This window comes from Pseudorca crassidens, chromosome 10 (assembly GCF_039906515.1).
Source record: "Pseudorca crassidens isolate mPseCra1 chromosome 10, mPseCra1.hap1, whole genome shotgun sequence".
NCBI lineage: Eukaryota > Metazoa > Chordata > Mammalia > Artiodactyla > Delphinidae > Pseudorca > Pseudorca crassidens.
In genome coordinates, this window is record NC_090305.1 from 105,582,221 (window position 1) to 105,605,406 (window position 23,186).

General features: G+C 48.5%; 1 protein-coding gene across 3 annotated transcripts in view; it reads right to left on the reverse strand.

Annotated features, from left to right (window-relative positions):
* Window positions 1-23,186, reverse strand: part of RAB7A (RAB7A, member RAS oncogene family) — a 94,215-nt gene that overhangs the window by 2,000 nt on the left and 69,029 nt on the right. For all 3 annotated transcript variants that reach the window (XM_067755653.1, XM_067755651.1, XM_067755652.1), the window contains 4 exons: window positions 14,072-14,132; window positions 11,274-11,400; window positions 3,650-3,868; window positions 2,047-2,175 (listed from right to left, as the gene is read on the reverse strand). In XM_067755653.1, the coding sequence (XP_067611754.1) occupies window positions 2,047-2,175; window positions 3,650-3,868; window positions 11,274-11,400; window positions 14,072-14,124 (528 nt within the window). In that variant the 5' untranslated portion in view covers window positions 14,125-14,132. The remainder of the gene's footprint in view (window positions 1-2,046; window positions 2,176-3,649; window positions 3,869-11,273; window positions 11,401-14,071; window positions 14,133-23,186) is intronic.

The following is a 23,186-nucleotide window of genomic DNA, read 5'->3' on the forward strand; positions in this document are numbered from 1 at the left end:
CTATCCATCAGAAGTTCTCTAGGAAAAATCATTCCATTCACAATTGCTATAAAAGTAACAACCTCTAGGACTACATATTTTAAAAAAAGCTCTGCTGAACACAGCAGTGTGCGTGTGCCGTGTTGTTGGGTGTATTCAAAAGTTGCCAGCCGCCACCACGCCGTGATTCCAGGACACTTCTGTCATCCCCAAAAGAAAGTGTGCGCCATGGGCGGCCACCCCGGACCCTATCTGATGCCCTCAGCCCTTCCCACACACTTAGCTACTTCCTGTCGTAACAGAGTCCTCACCGGAGATCGGATCTGCTGGCACCCTGATTATGGGCTTCTGCCTCCAGAGCTGAGAGAAAATAAAAGTCTATTGCTTTAGCCACCCAGTCTGTGGTATTTGTTAAGGCACCCAGAGAGACTAATACAACGGCTGTATAATGCAATTCCAATCAGAATCTCAATAAGGTCTTATTTGGAGGGAGGGTGAAGAAAGAAAAAATGAATAAAATGAACCAAAAAGATAAAATTAGTGAGGGGAGGCCTGCCTGATCAGGGGTCAGACGCAGAGGCAGTGAAATCAAGATGGTCCAGGCAAGGAGCAGGCAGACGGCCAGGACAGACCCCAACGTATGTGAATACTGCATACTCAACTAAAAAATTCTCTATGGCCAAAGGAATTGAAAAAATCCACTGCAGTAACAGGTGAAGTGAGGTTCAATTCAAAAGCGCTCCTGAGCACTGCGGGGTCCCGCGGGAGGGCTGCCTACGGGCTCTGCCGTGGGGAGTGTCAGCGGAGCTCCAGGGGGAGGCCCACAGCGCGCTGGCAGGAACTGAAGGATTACTACTGTCCCTGGGAAGCCAGGTGGCGCTTGCCCGCAAAAATACACACACCTTGCAGTCTAACAATCTCACTCCCAAGATGCCAGCTCGCCACTGTAATGAGGCTCTAGGGACAGCAATATTCAGAGAGGAAAACTCCAACAGTGATGCCAGCCAACAGGGAACTGGTGAAAAACGACTCCTGTACAGCCCGCAGGCCAGGTGCCCCGACTGCTGAGAAGCACGCCTTCTGTAAACCCGCTCCCAGGAGCTGCAGAACCACCCTGCCCTCTGCAGCTGCCACGGGCCCTTTGCCTCCGACCGCACCCCTCACCTGCCCACTACAGACAACTGACAATGCTGGGACCTGCCTCAATGCACTGGCCCCAACAGAGCTGCTGAGTCACAAAGTCTTCAACTGGCCCTTGCCAACAAGAAGCCACTGTTATTTCGGGGGAACAACTGAATAAATAAAGAAAGAAAAAATGTAGGAAAACTTTATCCAAGGAACACAATTCCTAGAGCCCGCAATCTCTTACAGCTCAGATATGATTAAAAAAACCAAACAGGACTTCCCTGGGGGCGCAGTGGTTGGGAATCCACCTGCCAATGCAGCAGACACGGGTTCGAGCCTAGTCCGGGAAGATCCCACACACCGCGGTGCAGCTAAGTCCGTGTGCCACAACTACTGAGCCTGCACTCTAGAGCCCGCACTCCGCAACAGAAGCTACTGCAGTGAGGAGCTCACGCACCAGGGCAAAGAGTGGCCCCCACTTGCTGCAATTAGACAGGGCCCGAGCGCAGCAGCAGAGACCCAACACAACCATACATACATACATAAATAATTATACATTTAATTTGTTTAAAAAAACTGGATCCAATGATGGGTTTCAAATTCCCGTTTATCCCCTCCTCAAACAGAAGGACCAGTCTGACCAGGGCCATCTAGTGGCCTGGCCACCTGACAGCTGCAGAAGGAAAGAACAATGCAGCTGGTCAGACCAGGGAGACCTCGGCTGAGGTCTTTGCTGCCCCGCACGGTTGAGGTTATTCACAAGTGAGCGGAATTTCTGGAAGCCTTAGCAGACTGTGCCTTTACCTTCCTGGATAAACACAGGGGTTTCTGGCTACATGGAAAAGAGTCAGCGAGGAAAGAAGGTTAAGGACAAGGCAGCCAGGCCGGGGCTGGCTCAGCGGCCCATCACCAGAGGTAGCCAGACCACCGCTGGACACCCACCTGCTTCAGCGCGTTCCGGGCAATCGTCTGGAAGGCCTGCTCCACGTTGATGGCCTCCTTGGCACTGGTCTCGAAGTAGGGAATGTTGTTTTTGCTGTAGCACCAGGCCTGTGCCCGCTTTGTGGCCACCTGGAAGAAGAGGCAGGGCATGTGTGTGCAGGGAACAGCGGGAATCCTACCAGGGAAGGACTGTCCCCCCCGCCGCCCCGGTCACCCCTACACACAGTAGAGCCAGGAGCCAAAGCACCCCGCCTACCACCCACACCTTCGGACCCTCAGCCGCACTAAGATTAGAAGCAGCTTCTGAAGGGAGTAAGACGCCAGCCCAGGAAGAAGTAACCGTCCCTCCTGGGACCTCAGAGGCAGCCCTCAGCACAGGACAGGCCTGGCAGCTTGGTCTTCAGCTCTGCAGCCCCTTCTGTGACTGCTCACGGCACCTCACCTGACCACACACCTAGGCACCAGAGCCCCGAGGCCCTCACCCTGCCTCGCATGTCCTGACCTCTCCCCACCCTAGCCCATTTTCAGGCATGAGAAGGACCAGGCCACTCAGGAAAGGGAGAAAAAGAGATGAGTGGTCAGAAATACACCTAACTACACTTAAGAGCCTACGTTCCCCAGACAAGTGCTATTTGAAAGGAACCTAGAGCAATTTTGCTCAAAGCCCAAAGCATCTCCTGTACACACGAGGATCAAGGGAGGCCCCTGAGGCGCTGAGAGAGCACTTGAGAAGGTCACACTCGAATCCCCTCCTTCCCAGCACAGAAAGGGAACGGGAACGAGGCTCAGAGGCAAAGGTAATGACCCAAAGTCACAGCTGCAGGGGCAGCATGGGGATGTGAACTGGCCTCCTGGGCCCTGGTCCCCAAAGGCAGCTGGCCAGGAGGTAGTGCACCCCCAGAGTCGGTCTGGCCTCAGCACAGAACCCTCCAAATTCACGCAGTACCCCAGAAGCAGGGGGCTCTCACAGGAGAGGAAAATGCTAGAAAGCTCCTCCTGGGCACCACAGCCCCAGACACACCGTCATCTGGCATCTGAGTGTCCTCGTCAGATGAACACAGCATCAGACTCAGGAAGCATCCCCGATCTAAGAGTGCATGAGCCAGACGAAGTGCAAGTCTGCCTTTGCGTCCCAAAGACCAAATATCACCCGGCCTCAAGGGAAATCCCGTCACCGGGACCGAGAGAGCTGCCGGTGCAGGCAGCCCCACTCGTCGGGCTTCCTGCTTTGTTGCCGTAATTCCCAAGGGAATACCAACCTCTGCAGAGTTTCGCTGCCCGTCTGTCCACGGGGAGGCCAGGATGGTAGGTCTTTACAGGTTAGGGAGCAAGGCCCCATTCCAAGGGCTGGGCAGGTGGCTAGTTAGTTGTCTCCCACATCCACCCCCGCATGGGGCACACACAGCCAGAGACATGGGGTGTAGATCCCTGCGGCATATAGTTTCTTACCAGTCAAATCTAAAAACAGCACCTGTCATCCAAAACTTAGCTGCCCCTTTACAAGAAGGCCCTTCCTGTGACTCAGTAGCCCTTACCCAAGCGAGGGCAGGTTCTCAGGTTCTCAAGCCCCATAGTGATGACCCCCGGCATCGTTGGCACTTACTTGTCTGTTTTCGAGGTCAATCTTGTTTCCCAGAACAACAAAGGGGAAGTTCTCAGGATCCCGGGGACTGGCCTGGATGAGGAATTCGTCTCTCCAGCTGTCGAGGGTTTTGAACGTGTTGGGGGCAGTCACGTCAAACACCAGGACGCAGCAGTCTGCGCCTCTGTAGAAGGCCACACCCAGAGACTGGAACCTCTCCTGTCCGGCCGTGTCCCAGATCTGCAAGAGACAAAACGGTCGTTCCTTGGGGCGGAGTGCCAGGAGTGGGGTGTGTGGAGGACGCCAGGGGCCCCCCCAGAGACAATCACTTCAGGACTCATCAGGAACAGAATTCAGCACCCGAGTGTCCAGAGCACACCGACAGACAGCAGTGTAAGTGGACGTGTCCCATGCGTCTGGAGGACGCTAGAGAAACGTTAATCTTGATCGAGGTGGTGGCCACGTGGGTAGATATTTATGGAAAACCTGAATGTAAACGTAAGATTTCTGCGCCCTGGGGACTTCCTGGGGGTGATGGAAAGCTAGGGAGGTGATTATTCATCGGACCGTACATTTATTTTTACTTTTGGCCGTGCCGCGCGGCTTGCGGGATCTCAGTTCCTCAACCAGGGACTGAACCCGGGCCACGGCAGTGTGAAAGCGCTGAGTCCTAACCACGGCACCACCAGGGAACTCCCAAACTGTACATTTAAATGTATGCATTTTACTGTATATATGAAGTTGACCTAAAAAAACCCCAGTATGTTTTAGTTATATTATACCTTAATTAAGAGACAAAGGAAACAAAAGTACCAGAAAAGGGGGAGGGGAATAAAGGGACAAGCAATGTGAGAATACACCAAGGAAGACGGATCGAAGTCGCTTCTCATCAATGGACCACCAGGCGCTCAGCTCAAAGAACTTCCCACCATTCACTGCCACACCAGGTCCAAGAGCAAGGATGCAGTTCCTCAACGCCCCAGATCCCAACAGGGCCCCCGGTTTGCCTGGAGAGGACTAGTGTTCCCCAGAATGGCCGCACACCCGCGGCGAGCCACGGTGCCGGGGTCCAAAGCGGTTCGCAGTTACTTCCAGCTGACAGGAGTCTTCACCTCTTGGCTCCACTGTCTGCAGGAAACCACTTAGCTTCAGAGCAACATGAGAATCTGGAAAATCCTCATAACCCCCCAAAATTTCAACCTTATGTCCAAACCACCAGCCAGTGAACCGAAGGCCTGCGACTTAGACCAACACGGAGTGTGGACTGAGCCACGACAGTTTCATCTCCAGAAGCGGCTTCTGCAGAAGCAGGGCTGAGCTCCTCCCCGAAGCTCCTCCCAGGCAGCCCACAGCACTCGGGGACACGCCAACTCCAGCGCGGCCACAGACAGCTTCCAGTTCAGGTAGGAAGAGCCTCACTGCACAGGATGCTTGCGCAGTGAGTGAATACACAGAAGGATGACGCAGCAGAACAGGGCAGTATCATGGGATTTGCGTTTCTTTAATACTACCCAATTCATGATGTTCTAAACCCCACAGAACCGCCGAGAATGTTCTCCAAAAGGAGCCCTGAAACGTAACATGCAAATGCTGAAGGCTGGTTTTCCCTTGGGGACGGGCTCAAACAACATCATGGCAGACAGGAGCAGGGCCAGGACTTAAATATTGTCTGGAAATATCTAAAGCTGGAAACGGCAGCATTAGAACCCCTTAAAGAAGTTCCCATAAAGCAGTGCAACTACACAGGCTAAACTCTGGCTCACAGACAGGCCAAGGACAGTGCACGCGGAAGGGGGCTGTTGTGGTCGCCCATCAGTGCGGGGCAAAGAGTGCCCACCCCAGCCCAGAGGTTACCCTCCAAGGAAGGCAGCTCTGCAGGGCCCACGCAGCCCTCTCTTCCGACGTATGGGGCCCTCCACAACCAGCACACAGACTCCGGGTCACAGCTCTGGCCACAAGGGGCCCGACCACGGCAGCCTACCCCTGCCCACCCCCCACCCCCCGGGAACCTCGAGCCCACGCGTGCTCCAAGCACTCTGGGAAGAACCTTCCTGAAAAGGACACGTCCTAGTGGCCACGGGGGTTCAGCGTGCCTGCAGGCGTGGAGTCAGGAGGCTGTGGTAATGTCCACGCGGGGCCTAGCAGTGCTCACACTACGTGGAAGGAAGCAGCCACTGGGAACCAGAAGAAGTGATGGTAAGGCTGAAGGGCAATGAAAGAAACAAAGCCGAAGACTGTGGCTGCTCTCAGTGGGCAGGGAAGGGCACCACCCCGCCCCACGTGAGCAGCAGAGCACACGTGCGGACAAACGGTCTCTGTGGACAGCGCGGCAGCAGCCGGACCCTGTGAGGGTCACCTCTGTGCTCTCCTGCTGTCCGACGTCCTACCCTGAATGCGTGTCCCTGAGTGGAGAAAAGAGCCTTTTCCCATAAAAGAAGACCAAGGTGGAGGGAGAATCGAGAACTCTGTCACAGCAGGTAAAAACTGACAACTACTTCTATAAAGAGAAACACAGGAAAAAAAAAATTATAAACAAATATAGGCTTGGACAACAACAACAAAATTCCCATTAGAGAAATAACATTGTCACTATGTAAATATCTGGATAAGTAAAGCAAAAGCCAAAAAATGCCCCGAAACTCTTGGTGTCCTCCCACCCAGAGGTCTTCACGAGCACACATCTTTCTCTAGGTGCCCGCGTTGCAGGGTCACTCACGCAGCTGGAATCTCAGTGCACAGGCCACTCCTCTCCGCCCCACAAAACACACAGCACCCTCCCCGGCGAGAGCGCACATCCTTACTCTGCCCAACAGACTCAGCAAACCACTTCACTCATTTTAAAAAAATATTGCTTAAAAAAATATACTGCTGCCAATTTCCCATAATTATAAGTAACTCAGTAATTAATGAGCTTTAACACAGAGAGTCTTTCCTGTGTTTCAGATTGCTTCTTTAGGACAGGATCCCAAGAGCAGAATTACACAGGAACTTTATGACTCTTGGTGGAACCAAATGGGTATTTGGAACTCAGATACTGAGAAGGCAAAGTAAGGAATTAAAAAGAAAAGTTGAAAAACTGGGGGTTATTCTCAGCAAGTTTCCAAAATTAATTTAACTTAACACTTACAAAAGTACAGTCTTGTGGCTATGATCTTTCAAAATTTGTAATATTTAACTGAAATACTTTATTTTCTACCTTCAAAATACACCCGATATATCTATCTACCCAGAACTCCAAGGTGACAACTATTAACACTGCTGTTTCTACATCAGTTCTTCAGGAAGAGAGTCAGCCCTTCCTCACAGCCTTCCTTCCATTCCCTTCCCCCCTTAGAAGTAAGCGGCCCGAGACCTGTGTCACACAGACAGTGTCCGTAACATAATTCCATATCATGTACAAGATCCTCTGCATCTTTTGTTTTTTCCTCCAGATGTTAACAGCTGTACAGTATCCCGGTGCCTTAAAACACCACCACTGACTCCCTGGTCCTCTACATTATCCGTAGCTTTTCGTGACTGCACAGAGGCTGCAGTGAGCATTCTTCCTCACTTGTCGTCGGGCCCACAGTTTCCTAGGCTCTGAACCCAGATGCAGACTGGCTGCTTGTCAGGGATGTGTGTGTGTGACGTTGGAGAGCCAACAAAAGTCTCCATTTGAAAGGCTGCACGGATATGTTCCCACCATCGGTTTGAGAATATTCTATCTACTTGTAGCCAAAACTCGATTTTGTCAGCCTTTTAAATTTGCAATTCCCTGACGTCAGGCCACAGGACGTGGTTTCTCCTGAGAGTTGCCTGTTACCCACTAGGTCATTCTGCCGAATGGATACTATTAGGCATTATTAACAGTTTCTCCCAGTCTGTAGTTTGTTACTTAGAATCTTGTTATTCAGATGTTTACTGTGGTCTACTATCAATCTTTAACCTTTTATGATTTGTGCTTTCTCTATTTTAAATGCCTAAAGTTAAGAAAACCCAAAAGAACCTGTATTTTCATTTTACAGGTTTTCATTTCGTGCTTTTTCCATTCAGGTCTTGAACACTCTGGCTACGCCTCAGCAAATGGAAAGCCGCCGGCCCAGAGGCCTGTTTACAGTACGACTTGTCCTCTGACTTGTCCTTTCCCCATTCTGCAAAGCCTCCTCTGCCTACCCAGTGTCAGCTAGGTGTGCCTGTTTCTGTGCCCTCCGTCCCCTTGATCTGTGGATCTCTGTGACAATGTCATACTGTTTACATTACTATGGCTTCATAAGTTACCTTTAGGTTTTTCACGCACACTTGACTCCATCTAATGTTTAATACCGATTGATTTCTAGCTTCTTCCTGAGCAACGTAAGAAATTTTAAAAATGCACACGGTCACTCATCTATCCCCACACATTAAATTACACAGTTCCAATCCCGGTTTCCTTGTACTGGTTTGAAGCTACACACTCTTACTATTAGGGTCATAATTCTAAAAACAGATGCATGCATACAATTAAGTTTATCTTATCTCAGACCTTTCCACTTCCGCCTGAAGTGCGTCTCTTAGGATTTCTGCCCGAGCCTAAGGAGGCGCTCGCTTTCCTTCCTGGAGGCGGGCATTTCCAGGGCTCAGAACACCCTGCTGACAGCCCCGGCTCACATGCCACAGCCTGCCAGTCCCACTGGCAGCCTCACTGCTCCTCCAGGTCGTTCCGTTTCCTCTGGCTGCCTTCAAGTTTGTCTTAAAGGAATTTTTTCCATATGGTTCCTCTAGACTTCTGTGTTCCTCCTGAATCTGTGGATCTGGTGCCACATCAGTTCTGAGAAATCCTCAGCAAATAACTTTCACCTATTCGCTCGGCTGAGACTAATTAAAATTAAGTGCGAGCGACCTACTCACTGAATCCTGTTTTTACCTCTTTTCCCCATTTCCCACCATTTTTCTTCCTTTCAGCCCTCTTGTGGTGTATCCTATCTGTTGCTAAAAACACTCTCTATATTTCCAAACTGTGGTTATTGCATTTCATTTTTAGAAGTTCTAGTGACCTACACCACCTGCTTAGTTTCTTCTCCACAGATACACAAGATTGCCTGGTTTCTTTAAATACAAAGACCACTCTGAATGGCCAGGGGGGTTTCCACTGGTTCTTGCCTTGCTGTCTTAATCTGAATTATCTATTTTTGCAAGTGCTGAAGGCCTGTGAAAAACAGGGGAGGATTCCTCAAGATCCAACATGATGACGCCTTTGTCCGGAGACGACGGTTTTCATTTAATTCTAGTCTTTTAAACTGGCTGCAGGAGCACAAGGGCCAGCCTTTTGTTTCAACCTGAGGACCATGTTCTTTCCTCCCACCCTTTCCAGACTCTGCTTTGGTGCCCTGGGTTCTCCAGATGGGGTCGACTCCGGGAAACTCCAAGATCTGAGCTCGTGGTACCTGTGGGGCTCTATCAGAATGGCCCCTGAGCCAGGAGGGACAGAGTCTCGCTTCTCATCAGCCCACCCGGCTGTCAGAACCACAGCGTGGCTCTCCATCTGCTTCTCCTGCTACGCGACACGGGAAATCTTCAGGTGGCGTTTGACCCGGCACCCTGAAGACATCCCATTTCCCTTCTGCTTTCTGTTGCAGCCGAGAACTTATCTAACTGCTGTTCCTTTATCTGTAAGCTGTCTTCTCTCTCCAGTTGCTTTTAGGATTCTGATTTTTGGCACTCCAGTTCCGAGTTTACTCTTGAGGTAATTTGCTCAGCTTAATCTTGAAGTTTACTGTTTTCTTCAGCTATGTTTAATCTGAGGTTTAACTGCTCAGTTGATTTCAGTGACTGTTTTTTCACTTCTTGAAGTTCTAAGCTTCCCATATCCTCGTTTTTTATAGTGCCCCTTTTCATTTATGGTTTCCATTCCAAGAAATCTCTAGTCACTGTGAGCATTTTCTGCAGGCCATTATTCCCCCTTGAGCTCATCCTCTGTCCCTATAGGGTGGTCTTATCTTTGTATTTGCCAGGAGTGACAGAGGGTTAATGTCAGATCCTCCAGACTAAACTCTCTGTGCCTGGCAGAGCAGAAACTGAGAATCCACACACGGGCACAGTGGGACTGGGAGTCTGCAACCAGGAAGCAAGTAGCAAAGCCCCAGCCTGCGCCGCACATGCCAGCTTTGCCACTTGCGTGGGCTGAGGTTTTGGGTCCTGTTTTCCCATCTTTCCAAGGTCCTGATGAGTGTGTGTCTATGTGTGCAGGGGGGTTCTGGGCCCGCATCTTGTGCAGTTCACGCCTCTTGTCCTTGATGACAGACAGAACTCAAGTCCCCGTCATAAATTCACAGATCACCATGGCAGGAGCCCCTGAGCTTATGATGAGCTTTCAGTTCTCTCTTCTTTCCTGTTATCTGGTAATTTCCTTTTCTCTCAAGCTTGGCCTATTCAAACTTTAGTTTTATACACACACACACTTACTATTAAAGTATAACTGATGTACAGTATTATATTAGTTTCAGGTGTACGGACACTGTGATTTTTTTTTTTTTTTTTTTGTAAGTTACAAAAGGACCACCACGATGTCTAGCTACCATCTGTCATCACACAGAGTTATTACGATCCTGCCGACGATACATTACCTCCCCAGGACTTATTTATTGTATGACTGGATGTTTGTACCTCTTAATCCCCTTGACCTATTTCGCCCACCTCCAGCGGTACACTGAGCACCTCTGTGTGTATGCTTGCGGTATGGGGGAGCCACATTAGCCCCATCCTGGAGGTCTGAGTTCCCCTGGGAGCATGTGACAGCTTGAGGTCAACACATGTAAAAACTATCTGCAACCTGTACCATCCAAACATTTCAGCGAGCCCGGTGCTCGCTAGGACCCCCATGTCTCAGTCTCCCCAGGACATCATTTAGCAGAGAAAGTAAGGAACAACTGGTGTGGAGGTGGGAGCTTCCAGAGACAACATCTGGGCTGAAAGTTGGCGACTTCAGGATGGGTGCAGCTGTGACCAAAGGGCCTAGCAAGCAGAGACACGTTCAACCACAGCTTTGTAAGAGGAGCACATGATTCGGAAGGACTGGCAGGAGATGAAAAAGTGAAGAATAGTTTGTAGCCAGAATGTGAAGGCTTTTAAAGAGCCATGTGAAGGAATCTGTTTTTATCCTAACTGTTGAAAGGGAAGCCCTTGAAATCAGATTAAGCTGATACGTGAAAAACCAGATTGGCTTAATAGAAACACAACTTTAAGGGCTACAGATAGGACAGATTATAAGAAGCCAGAAAAACAGGAAAACTAATTTAACAGCTGCTGTAAGAACCTAGGAGAGACACGACGACTTTTTTGGCCTGAAGAACTAGGCGAGGGTATTAGGAAAGAGACAAGTTACACATTTTGGAGACATAAGACAAGACCCTGTAGGTTACCAAATTTACAGCAAAAAGACAATGAAAACCAGGAAGTCCAGTTAAATTTGAACTCTGGAAAAAAATGAAAAATTTTTAGTACGTCTCACACAGTACTTGGGACATACTTGATGTCTTGCATTTTATATGGCAATCCTATCTATAAGCCAATTATCCATGAATATAATAGTGAGATCTAAAGAACAGGGAGGGGAAGATGCCTGGGCATGAAAGACGGGTGAAGACGGAATGACCAAGGCTTGGCTGGCCAAGGTGAGGCGTGCGCTTACCTGCATCGTAACTAGTCTGTCATCCACCATCACCTCCTTTGTCAGGAAGTCTGCTCCTATTGTGGCTTTGTACTGATTACTGAATTTCTTGTTCACATACTGGTTCATGAGTGATGTCTTACCGACTCTGAAATTGGAGAAAAACCACAAGTGTAAGTCAACTAGGAAGGCACTGAAAACTGACTCTGACACCTGCAGCTCGGAAGGAACCTGCCCACCCCCATCAGAGGAGGAAAACTTCCCAGTTCACTCGCCTGACGACATGCTTTCTCCTGGGACAAAAACACAGGGTACAGATGCAGGCCAGATCTGGAAAAGCTGCTTCTAGGTTCTGGTGTAGTTGGTAGAGCCTAGTGTTATTTCTCTCCTTCTAAAAGAAGCCCCAGCAGTAAGATCGCTCCACTAGTCCAAAAATATCTCTGCCGCCTTGGGTGTGTCTCCATTTAGTGGTTGCTGTTCAGTCCAAGCAAATAGCCAGAGGAAGCCACTGGCTCCGAGCAGACATTTACGCCAGTTAACCAATCTGCCGCTTCCAAGTTTAAAATCTGAAGCGGAAAAAAGCACCAGTATTCCACCAAACCAGAATCCACCTCAAAGTATGCTCCTCCAGAGGTATTTTCCAGTAAGAAAACTCAGCAAGAGACAATGTGTGATTTTTTTTTGGTGATGAGGTAGTTAGGACAGGCCAAAGACAACGCAAGCCTTCCTCACAGCCAGTAATACCTTCCTTTTCACAAAGGAACACATGCATTTCACGTGCAGAGGGGACCTGGAAATACAAACAGCCCAAGGCAGTGTTCACCTGGTCACGTGCACCAGAATTTCCAGGGGGAAAAGACAGGAAATGTGTAATCAGGCAAGTTTGGGTGACACAGGCTAAAAGCAGTACTTTCAATCCTGACAGCATACCAGAGGCACCAGGAGAATGTATGTGAGCGGAAGCGGGGACAGGGAGAGAGGAGGGGGGACAGGTGAGTGCGCGTGTATTTAAGCACTGCCAACCAGGTCCTACCCACTGGTCTGGGCAAATGCTAATTGTTAAAAGGCTCCTCGGGTGATTAAAAAAGCCAGCCACGGTAGAAAAATCACTGCCTTTTGAAAAGAACTTTGGAAGAAGGACGTGCACCTGCAATTTATTATCATATTGTTTTTAAAAATATGTAGCCTCTGGTCTAAGTTTTCATGGGTCACTTCAGATGCCAAGTCTGAAAAGCTCCCCCCGTAACCCCCTGAATCTTCACAGTGATGAAAGAACTAGCTAGTTACGCAGTAGCGGCAAATCTAAGACCCGAACACAGTTCTCCAGTCCCAGGCTCTACTGACTCAGGCACAGCAGGAGGAGGATGCAGGCATACCCCACTTGAATGCGCTCTGTGCAAACTACGCTTCTCACAGACTGAAGGTCTGTGGCAGCCCTGTGTCAAGCTAGTCTATCAGTGCCATTTTTCCAATGGCATTTGCTCACTTCATGTCTGTGTCACATTTTGTTAGTTCTCGCAATAGTTCAAACTTCTTCATTAGTATATTTGTTATGACGATCAGTGATTTTGATGTTACTACTGCAAAAATATTACGACTCCCTGAAGGCTAAGATGATGGTTGGCATTTTCTAGCCATAAAAGCATTTAAATTGAGGTCTGTGCACTGTTTTTAGACATAAGGCTATTGTACACTTAATTGTACAGTATAGTTCAAACATTAACTTTTAGATGCCCTGAGAAACCAAAAAGTTCACGTGACTCCCTTCACTTCGATATGCACTTCGTCGCGGCAGTCCAGAACCAAGCCCGCAGTGTCTCGGGGGTCTGCGTGTGCTGCACAGTGCACCCCAAACCTCCATCTCGTGGACACGGCGCCAACGGCAACAAGCCTACATAAACATCGCTCCCTAGTCTAACCAGCTTGGGAAAGGGATTCCATGAATTTTTTTAAAATATATTTTCTTTCTTTGTTTTTGGCTGTGTTGGGTCTTCTTTGCTGCACGCAGGCTTTCTCTAGTTGCGGTGAGCAGAGGCTACTCTTCGTTGCAGCGTGCGGGCTTCTCATTGCAGTGGCTTCTCTTGCTGTGGAGCATGGGCTCTAGGCACATGGGCTTCAGTAGTTGTGGCTCGCGGGCTCTAGAACGCAGGCTCAGTAGTTGTGACACACGGGCTTAGTTGCTCCACGGCATGTGGGATCCTCCCAGACCAGGGATCGAACCCGTGGTCCCATACATTGGCAAGCGGATTCTTTTTTTTTAAATAAATTTGTTTGTTTGCTTGTTTATTTATGGCCACGTTGGGCCTTCACTGCTGCACGCAGGCTTTCTCTAGTTGTGGCAAGTGGGGGCTACTCTTCCTCATGGTGCACAGGCTTCTCATTGCAGTGGCTTCTCTTGTTGCGGAGCACAGGCTCTAGGCACGCAGGCTTCAGCAGTTGTGGCTCGTGGGCTTAGTTGCTCCGCGGCATGTGGGATCTTCCCGGAGCCACAGGGAGGGCTCGAACCCGTGTCCCCTACACTGGCAGGCGAGCTCTTAACCACTGCGCCACCAGGGAAGCCCCCATGAAACTATCATTAATTGAGTTCAAACAGCCACCCTTTTCCCTAAATCATGCCCCAAATTGGGGAACAAAGGACTACCTGACTAGGGGTCATTCCGATTTTTGCTGTGCTCCCAAGAGCACGGAAACGTAGGGCCCTAATGCCACGGCTATTAGAGACGGAAGCAGCAAATGTCAGCACAGAGGGCATGAGCTCCAAGCGGGTGAAATTTAAACCCAGGTCAGTGTGCTGGCTCAAATTTAGGAGGGACACTTACCCAGAATCTCCCAGGATGATAACCTTCAGTAGCACTTTCTTCCTCGAGGTCATCCTTCAAGCTGGAAGAGAGGAGAACGCACGTTAAGTAATATGGGAACACCCAGGGGGACCACCTCCCTGGGCACAAAACTCCTCGGCAGCCCCAAGAGCACTGCGCCTGAGCCCTTCTGCAAGTGGCTCCCCGCCGTCCAGGGCCTTCGACGGAACACAGTATCAGTACTGGAACTCTGGACCCAAGAGCTCGGCCACATGGTGTGTCAGGGCCATCCCGCCCCTGGGAGGAGTCTGAAGGAATGATTCTCCCACTTGGATGCTGGATCAATGCTCCATTTACTCAACAGCTGGGTCCTGCTTCAGGCAGGTCTCTGCTCAAACATCACTCCTCGGAGGCGACCACTTGATCTGAAGGAAAGCGGAACACCCTCTCCCCGTTTGCCGTCTATCCTTTACTCTGCCTTATTTTTCCTTCAGAGTACTTACCACTACAGTTGACTCTTGAACATCTCAAGGGTTAGGGGCACTGACCCTCCACTCAGTTGGAAATCGCTTATAACTTAACAGTCGGCCCTCCGCATCCGCGGCGCCGCATCCGCGGTCCTGCAGCCACAGTATCAACCGAGCAGGGTCGCGTCATTCGTGCTGTTCGAGGATAAACTGTACTTGACATTTTAATGTATTATATTCATTTCTCTTCTCCCTTTCCTAATAATTTCTGTGAAAACAGTTTTATTCCCCACGGTTTTATTCTCCAGTGCCAAGTAGAGAATTATCAAATATCGGGTTAGTGCACAAATTAATATTTGACTTCGCAGCTCTTGAGACCACCTTTCCCCAGAAAGCCTTTCGGGTAGCCTTCCACAGCCTCGACCAGACAATACGATCTGTGCTCAACTCTCTGCCACCACGTGACCGCGTGGTCAATTTACTTATTGAGACCGACCTCCTGTCTTAATTGCCCCTCAGTCCTCAGGGCCTGACCCAGTAACTTTCAGAAGATGAACAACTTTCAAGAAAGCAGGAGTCCTAAATTCTGGCCCCCGATGTCCGTGACTTAACTGAAACTACCAGAGGAGCACTCCTCAGGCAGCTGATCCCCAGGAGAGCTGCAACCGCCTCTAGAATCAGGAATTTATGATTGCACGTGAGCCTCAGAAATGACACCCATGCCTTCTGAGAACCTCTAGCCTTGGCCATTGTCCTCGGGAGACGCTGAAACAGCCACGGCAGGAGACTACCACTAACAGTCACGGGGCAATATCCGACTCCTACCTTCACTGGAGCTGGGGGAAATTAAGTGTTTATACTTAAGCAAAGTAGGTAAGGATGTGGGTTAAATAAAGCCTGTTATTTTTCCATAGTTTGGGAAGACAAGACAGTCAAGACTGGGTCTGAAAAAAGCTACCTTTAGTTTCACCTTTATCCACCTGGCTTCCTGAAGGTGAGGATGACCGCACTGCCTACCTACGGTGGGGGTGACTTAAGCATGCAAATCCTGATCCCATGCTCCTCTGGCGTTGCCACTTTCCAGCTGTGTAACCCGGGGCAAGTCATTTAACCTGTTGGCATACATCCCATGGGTGATGTGAGGCCTGGATGAGAAAAATGCTCAGGACACTGACTAGGATATAGTAAGTGGTTAGTAAATGTTGGTGCTATGATTTTCACGTGTGCCAAATACCAAGATGAATAAACAGCAGAACAGAGTCCAGAAGGCAGCAAGAGAAGCAGTAAGTCGCAGGCCCAGGCGAGAGAAGCAGTAAGTCGCAGAGCCCAGGCGGTAACTCAGCTCCACGCCTCGGCTTCCAGATGCCTGGCTGTCAACTGTTCCCTTTCAGCTGGTGGCATCACAAGGAAACTGAAGGAAAGTATCAGAACGAGCTAGTGCCCACAGGGCAGGATTAGGTGGCGGAGCCCTACGCGCCTGAAAGTGGTGTCTTCCACAGCTTCAGAAATGGTGTGGGGACGGGAGACAAAGCAGAGGCAGTTAGCAGGCACCACGACCTAGCCTGGGGCAAGCTGTCTCAGCCCAAAGCCTCGTGTCTGTGCAGTCTCTGGAGACACAGACATAGCTTCTGTCTATGAGGCGCCCACCAGTGCTAGCTGGGGGCGGCATAAGACAAGCCCGAGTTCTGCCTGTTTCCTGTAGTCATCCATCAGATCTAGGGTTGGTGTTGGTTTTTTCTCTCTGCAGTTAGAGGTACACACCCCCAAACACCCATGATCGCCCACGAGACCCACAGCCCTACCTTCCTCCCTAGGGACTACCTTGACCAAAGTTTAACCTAAGAGTCTCACCCCAAGGTCTGGTACCATATTTTGGGCTAGAGATCAGATTATGACAGTTGGGACAAGTTTCAAATCCAAAGGGCAAATTAAGGAAAGGTATGAAAAGAAGGTGAGCTTTGCAAAGAAATTCTTAAAGAATGTTTAAGTCACTGATTTTGAGAATGGGAAAAGGGATTTCCACGACCTGGTTTAGTAAGGCTCACGGTGCATCCAGTATTATTTCATAATATTAGAAGGAAGTAAGAAACACACTTCACCCATCCTGTTCCCACACGACAGACCTCACGTTTGTGTCCTCTCAGGCTTCTGCTCACAGCGGTGGCAGGTGGGCCCGTGCGGCCACCTTGACCCTCCTGGGCAGCAGAGCACGACGCCTGAGCGTCTTTCCTCACCTGCACACCCAGTCACAGAACCCCCAGAACACAGCGGAGGGCACAGCCAGGAAGTCCCAAGTCCCCATCAGAGCTCACCCAGCCCCACACATAACCCGGTATTCTGTCTCTCCCATGTTACTATTTAGCCTTGTTTTCCAGTACTTGCTTCCATGAGTCTCAGGGTCTAATATTTCTTTGAGTGAATTAAGCATTTAAAAAGCCATTCCTACCTTTTGTTTAATATATCAAAAATCTGGGAAAAACAACGCCATAAGAAACAGCTCTGAACTTCCATTTGTGGGGTCATTTTCCTGGGCCGCAGCAATGCCCCTGGGGAGGTCTCTTAGGCTCAAACTCACGTGACTATCACAGGCCACGCCGGCCCTGAGGAACACGGATCGCTGGCTGTCCTCGCGACAGCCCACACCGCAGACAGCTCAGGCATAGGGAGGCGGCCTGGACTCACCACCCTGACTCTGAGCCCTCATTCCTGGGGGGCTCCCCACGAGGGACACGTCCAGCGCGAGAGCCACTGTGCTCCAGTGGGCCTGGGGCCCATCAGGTACTCACAGCCACTCCCCATCTGTCAGATGCAATCACCAACCAGGAGACATTTTATCACAAACCGCGCTGCCTTTAGTGGGGTTCCCAGGGAAACAGCTAGAAAGTTAAACAAAGGGCAAATTCTCACTCACGGGAAAGGGTTTTGTCCACCTTAACCCACGGGTACTGTTTAGGAATGGGGTAACTGAGTCAAAAGTATAAACACTTCCATAACTTTTGCTAATTCACTTTCCTGAAGGATTTTCCAAATTTACACTGCAACCACTGTTGCAGTGATTAACAGCATATAGCATCTAAATGAGAAAAATGACAATTTTACTGAGACAAAGAAAATCTGAATAAATGAAGAGATACCTCCAATAGGAAGCCTTAATGTAAAGATACGAATTCTTCCCTATTTAAACAATTCCAAGGGGTTTTTTTTGGAATTTGATGAAGTAATTATAACTTTATTCGTAAAAATAAATGCACAAGAGTCCCTCCCATTCCTCTCAAAAAAAGAGTAATGACAGGGATTTGCCTAACAGTCTTGGAAAGTATGTTACAAAAATACAGTATGAACACCATGGGCTGGAATAAACGGAAGAGGGTCCAGAAAGGAACAATTTCGGCAGGTCCAGCGTTACAAAATTTAGCAGCAAAAGGATGAACAATTTACCAAGTGGTGAGAGCCAGAATTAACATCCTTAAACCTCATCTTCCACAACAGATTCCCACAGGAGTAAAGATGTAAGTGTAAGAATGGCTACGTATGAAGCTGAAAGGAATACATACAAGATTGGCAGGTTTTTCCTGGGTGGTGGGATTCCAAATGATTTCGTTTTCTTTATATTCATGTGAAGAGCGCATTTCTTTTAAACTCAAAAAGCTATTTCCATTTTGGAGGACAATGTTCACCTGTTGATTTTTCAGGTAAATTTTCTGCTTGCAAGAATATTCCTGTTCGCCATGAGGTGCACCTAAAGGCAGACTTTCCTCTTCGCCCGGTGCCTGTGAACAGTCGGGCTTTTGCAAACAGGGCGCCAGCCCGGAGGAAACCCCCGGCTGGCTTCACCAGGACGCTGACGGCTTCAAACTGGCAGAAGCTAAGAGCTATGTTTTTGTACTTAATGTTCTCCAGGACCAAGAATGGGGCACTTGTTTCTAGAAAAGAGCTAAGAAAAAAATAAAACCAAACGAAACCTTGAACACAACTTTTGCCACAAGAAGCAGTGGCTTTAGAACCTTCACTGGCAGTCTCTGCTTTCTGTTATCCATTTCCACCACCATCTTCATGAATTTTTGAAGACTGAAATTACTTTTAAAAATCCTACCAAGTTAGAAATTTCTAAGTGGAAAACCATTCTTCAACGCACAGACCACTTCCCTTTTACACTTTTACAGGAGAAAGGGAAGCAGGCAGAGAGAACAGAAGGAGCTATATGAGGTCCCTAACCCCTGTTGCCTGGAAATGAACATTTTAGATAGCATCCATTAATCCAGGAAGCTCTCTAAAAGCCTTTCTAGAATAAGATATATTCCGAACACACTTCCTTCCTTCTGCTATCAAACCAAACTTGATCAGTGTGCTCTGGGGTGCATTCTTCCTTGGAAGAACAAGCATTTTTTTAGAACACTAACTATTCCATACGCTGAATCGATTCTTTCCCTCACGTACAGTGTTTCCCGTGTAATGAATCAAAAGCCAGAACTTCCCCCCATCAGCTGGAGCTGCCGCCTTCCTCACTGCTGAAGCACAGCAGCCAGCTGGCCATAAAGGCAGACAAAACAAGGAAGCCCCAAGCAGGTAAAAACATCAGGAAAATACCGTCCCCAGCTCTGGGCTAGGCAGGGTCAGTGAGGACAGAAAGGGACTGACGGAGAGGGGTCAGCGGAGGGCAACGAGGATAAAGGGCTGGAGAGGGGAAGAGAGGAAGCTGGGGGTCAGCAGGCCACCACAAAGTCTGAGTTCGTGGAGGTGGAACGACTTTGCCTGGTGATCAGAAACACGCTGACTATGCTCGAGTGGAGGTGAGGCTCTGTAGGGAGATGCAGGGCCAAGGAGGTGAGAGCAAAGTGTCTGCAAAGCCGTCAAGACAACAGTGTAAAACGCAGGGGATGAAACTGAACGAGGTGTCATCACGTCCAAGGTCACACAGCAATCAAGTGGCAGAGCTGGAGTTAACAGGTGTGTAAGCCCAGACCCAACACCTGACTGCCCTGCCACTCAGCAATACCAGCTTTCCCCTGGTTCTCCAGGAAGTAGGCATTTAAAAAAGCTCCCTCTGGGGACTGAGGCGCACACACAAGGTTTGGAAAACCAGTGACGTGAGGTCAAAAACTGCTGTTCTGGTTTGCATGTGTGTCTGATACAAAACTAACGATGGCACGAAATATCTGAACAAGTGCTAAAGGTTCAACAAAGCTGGGACAGTTAAACCAATTGATTTTCTATAGTCCATTAACATTTTTACTTGGTGTGTGTTTCCAAGCTGCCTGCCTTTAACAGCTACAGCCTAACCAGACAGTTGACTTTTCCGCCCCCATTAAAGTACTGAACTGTACAACATTCAGAAAAGTACAAAAGAATGAAGCAAAGACAAAGGCCAAACACAGTTCCATCTCTTAGAAGCAATCACTATTAGCATCAGGGTATATAAGTCTTGCCAGTTTTCCTTCGAACGGCTGAGATCATGCTGTTCATAACTTTGCATCCCATTTTGTTCTACATTAAATATCTTCCCACGTTATTAAGGCTGGTAATACATCAGCATATGGATAATCCCACTCCTTTGTTATTAATTGGTTGCTTTTAGTTATAATGAGATGAACCCATGTATACAATCTGATCAGACTCACAAATGAGTTATTACTCAGCTAAATAGTATAAGTATTTGAAAGGCCCTTGAAATGCGCTGACAAATTAGTTTCCAGAATAACTATTTCCACCCGTGCCAGCAATGAACTAGTATTTCAATTTCACCACCCCCAGCTATCATTGGCACAAATCACTGTTAATCAGATAGACAGCCACAAATGAGGGTCAGCGGGTTCTATTTGTACTCCTTACATTAGGAGAGTCAAACATTGCCACCATGTACTTCTCAGTTGTCTGATGGTCTCTGCCTATTTTACCTACTAGAATGTGATTTACTGCACACATGGTCTAAATATAACATCGCGAAGGAAGCAACACTGGGACACAGACTTCGCAAGCTGTAGGCTTCTGAGCAGAAAAGAAGTACCATTCTAAACTTTACCCAGCATCCCACTGCCTCCGAGAGTCTGGGCTCTGTTCCTGACCATTAGAGAAACCCAGCCGTCTTCTCGCTCTCCAAACTGATGGACTTCAAGGCTCGAGACAGGGAGGCAAGCAATGTCTGCTGATAAAGTTTTGAAGAAGGTTACGTGGAGAGACAGGGAAGGCATCTGAACTCACATAATATTACCGTGTTTGGTCGTCAAGCTGAACAGTAGCGTCTGTTGTAGGCAGACTCTTTTTTTTAACTTTCCAAACTAAGGAAGCAGACTAGGACCTAAAGAGTGGAAGGGCACAGCTCATGGAACAGCAAGAAGCAAATTCCAGCTAGTGAACTGCACCCCAGGCCTCCGTGAGGTCGTCTACTTAATCCTCAGGACAAGCCCATAGGGTTGAATTCCCAGTTAACAGATGAGGACACAGAAGCTCATAAGTGATCACTGCATTTCTAAAAATATCCAGACATAAGATTGGAGCCCAGGACTGATTACAAAGGCCTTCATCTCAGCCACTACACTGGGTTGATCACCAAGATCGTAACGGCATTTCATGCTTCAAATAACCTACAGGGTGAGACCACGTGCACAGCCAAAGACGGGGTGAGATGGTAACTGAGGCTGAGTCACTGGTGGGAGGCAGGGAGGTTCATAACACCTGAGATTTCCTGTAGTAAAAACTGTAAATGCAATTCACACTTTTAATACACAAGGAATATCTGGAAGAGATATCAAGACTTTATACATTCGTTTTCATTAACAAAAGCATTTGACAAACTTTTCTGGCAGATGTATCCCAGATTAAGGCTTGGTAATCCTCTCTGGCCATCTGTGATCATCAGCCTCTGGCTGCGGGGCAAGCAGGAGTGTTACTTTTGCCACCGCAGACGTCTGAGGTTAGAAATGTCTAGCAAAAAATTATGTTAGGGTTTTGGTAAGAACAGGTAACTTTTTTTTTAAGATTTATTATTTATTTATTTTATTCATTTTTGGCTGCACTGGGTCTTAGTGGTGGCACACAGGATCTTCTGCTGTGGCACGTGGGCTCTTCGTTGTGGTGTGCGGCCTTCTCTCTAGTTGTGTCATGCGGGTTTTCTCTTCTCTCGTTGTGGTGCGCGGGTTTTCTTTCTCTCGTTGTGGGGCGATGGTTTTCTCTTCTCTCGTGGTGCGCGGGTTTTCTCTTCTCTTGTGGTGCACGGGCTCTGTAGTTTGCAGCACGCGGGCTCTAGTTAGGCACAGGAGCTCAGTAGTTGTGGTGCGCAGGCTTAGCTGCCCCAGGGCATGTGGGATCTTATTTCCCTGACCAGGGATCGAATCTGTGTCCCCTGCATTGTAAGGCGGATTCTTTACCACTGGGCCACCAGGGAAAGTCCCACAGGTAACTTCTTTTAATATCAGTTTGAGAGAGAAAAAGGTGACACAAATATGAATTTGGATTCCGATCCCAGAGGAGCTTAAGAAGGAAAGAGAAAAGTCAGAATGAGATCAGAATTTTCAGCCAATAATACCACCAAGACAACTTCATTCCAGTGGCTAAAAGGCACTGTGCAAGGGTTCTGAAGTATCAGGAAACAGCCATAAAATGTTTGTAAGGTGAATAAAACATGTTTCTCGTGAAGAACCTAGGGGTAAGACAGGAATAAAGACACAGACCTACTGGAGAATGGACTTGAGGCTATGGGGAGGGGGAAGGGTGAGCTGTGACAAAGCGAGAGAGAGGCATGGACATATATACACTACAAAACGTAAGGTAGATAGCTAGTGAGAAGCAGCCGCATAGCACAGGGATATCAGCTCAGTGCTTTGTGACCGCCTGGAGGGGTGGGATAGGGAGGGTGGAAGGGAGGAAGATACAAGAGGGAAGAGATATGGGAACATATGTACATGTATAACTGATTCACTTTGTTATAAAGCAGAAACTAACACACCATTGTAAAGCAATTATACCCCAATAAAGATGTTAAAATAAATAAGTAAAATTTTTTAAAAAAACGTCTCTCAACAGCACCTCCCAGCCAGGAGGTGGAACGAAGGAAGGAAGTCATGCTGGGTACAGAAGGGAGGTCTGCCTGACGGGCCTGGGGAACACAGGTCACGAATGCGTGAAGGAGGACTAGTTACCCAGAGGCCTGAGCTCAAACAGACCATTTTGATGTATGTAGTAAGCTCTCATCACCAACTGCTTCCCTCGCAAGCTCACTACTGACTGTCTCCAGGCTAATAAGCATTTTAACCGCTCATCTCACCTGGGGAAGCAGGAAGGTTGAGACAACTTAGTGTTGTTAAGGGTGGCCAGCGTGTCCTTGGGGATGGGAGTTGAAGCGTGGCCACTTTAACGACCCAAGGGTTATTAGCAAATCTAGGAAATATTCTACTACAAGAAAGAGGAAAAAGGACGGGGTGTGACAGACTGGCTTGGGTTAAAAATGAAAATGGCTTCCAAGTTCTAAGCCCAGGGGAGAGGCAAAAGAAAGCATCACTGAGTAACGTTTTAAAAGCTACAGAACTAAAACTGAAGTCGTAACTTCAAACAGTAGCAAAAATGTCCCACCAACAAAGAAAGATGGAAACTGGAGATGTTTTGAAACTCCACGATCAGGTGGTACAGGGACCAAAAGCAGGTACAAGGAAGTGAAGGAGAGAAAAATGTAGGAG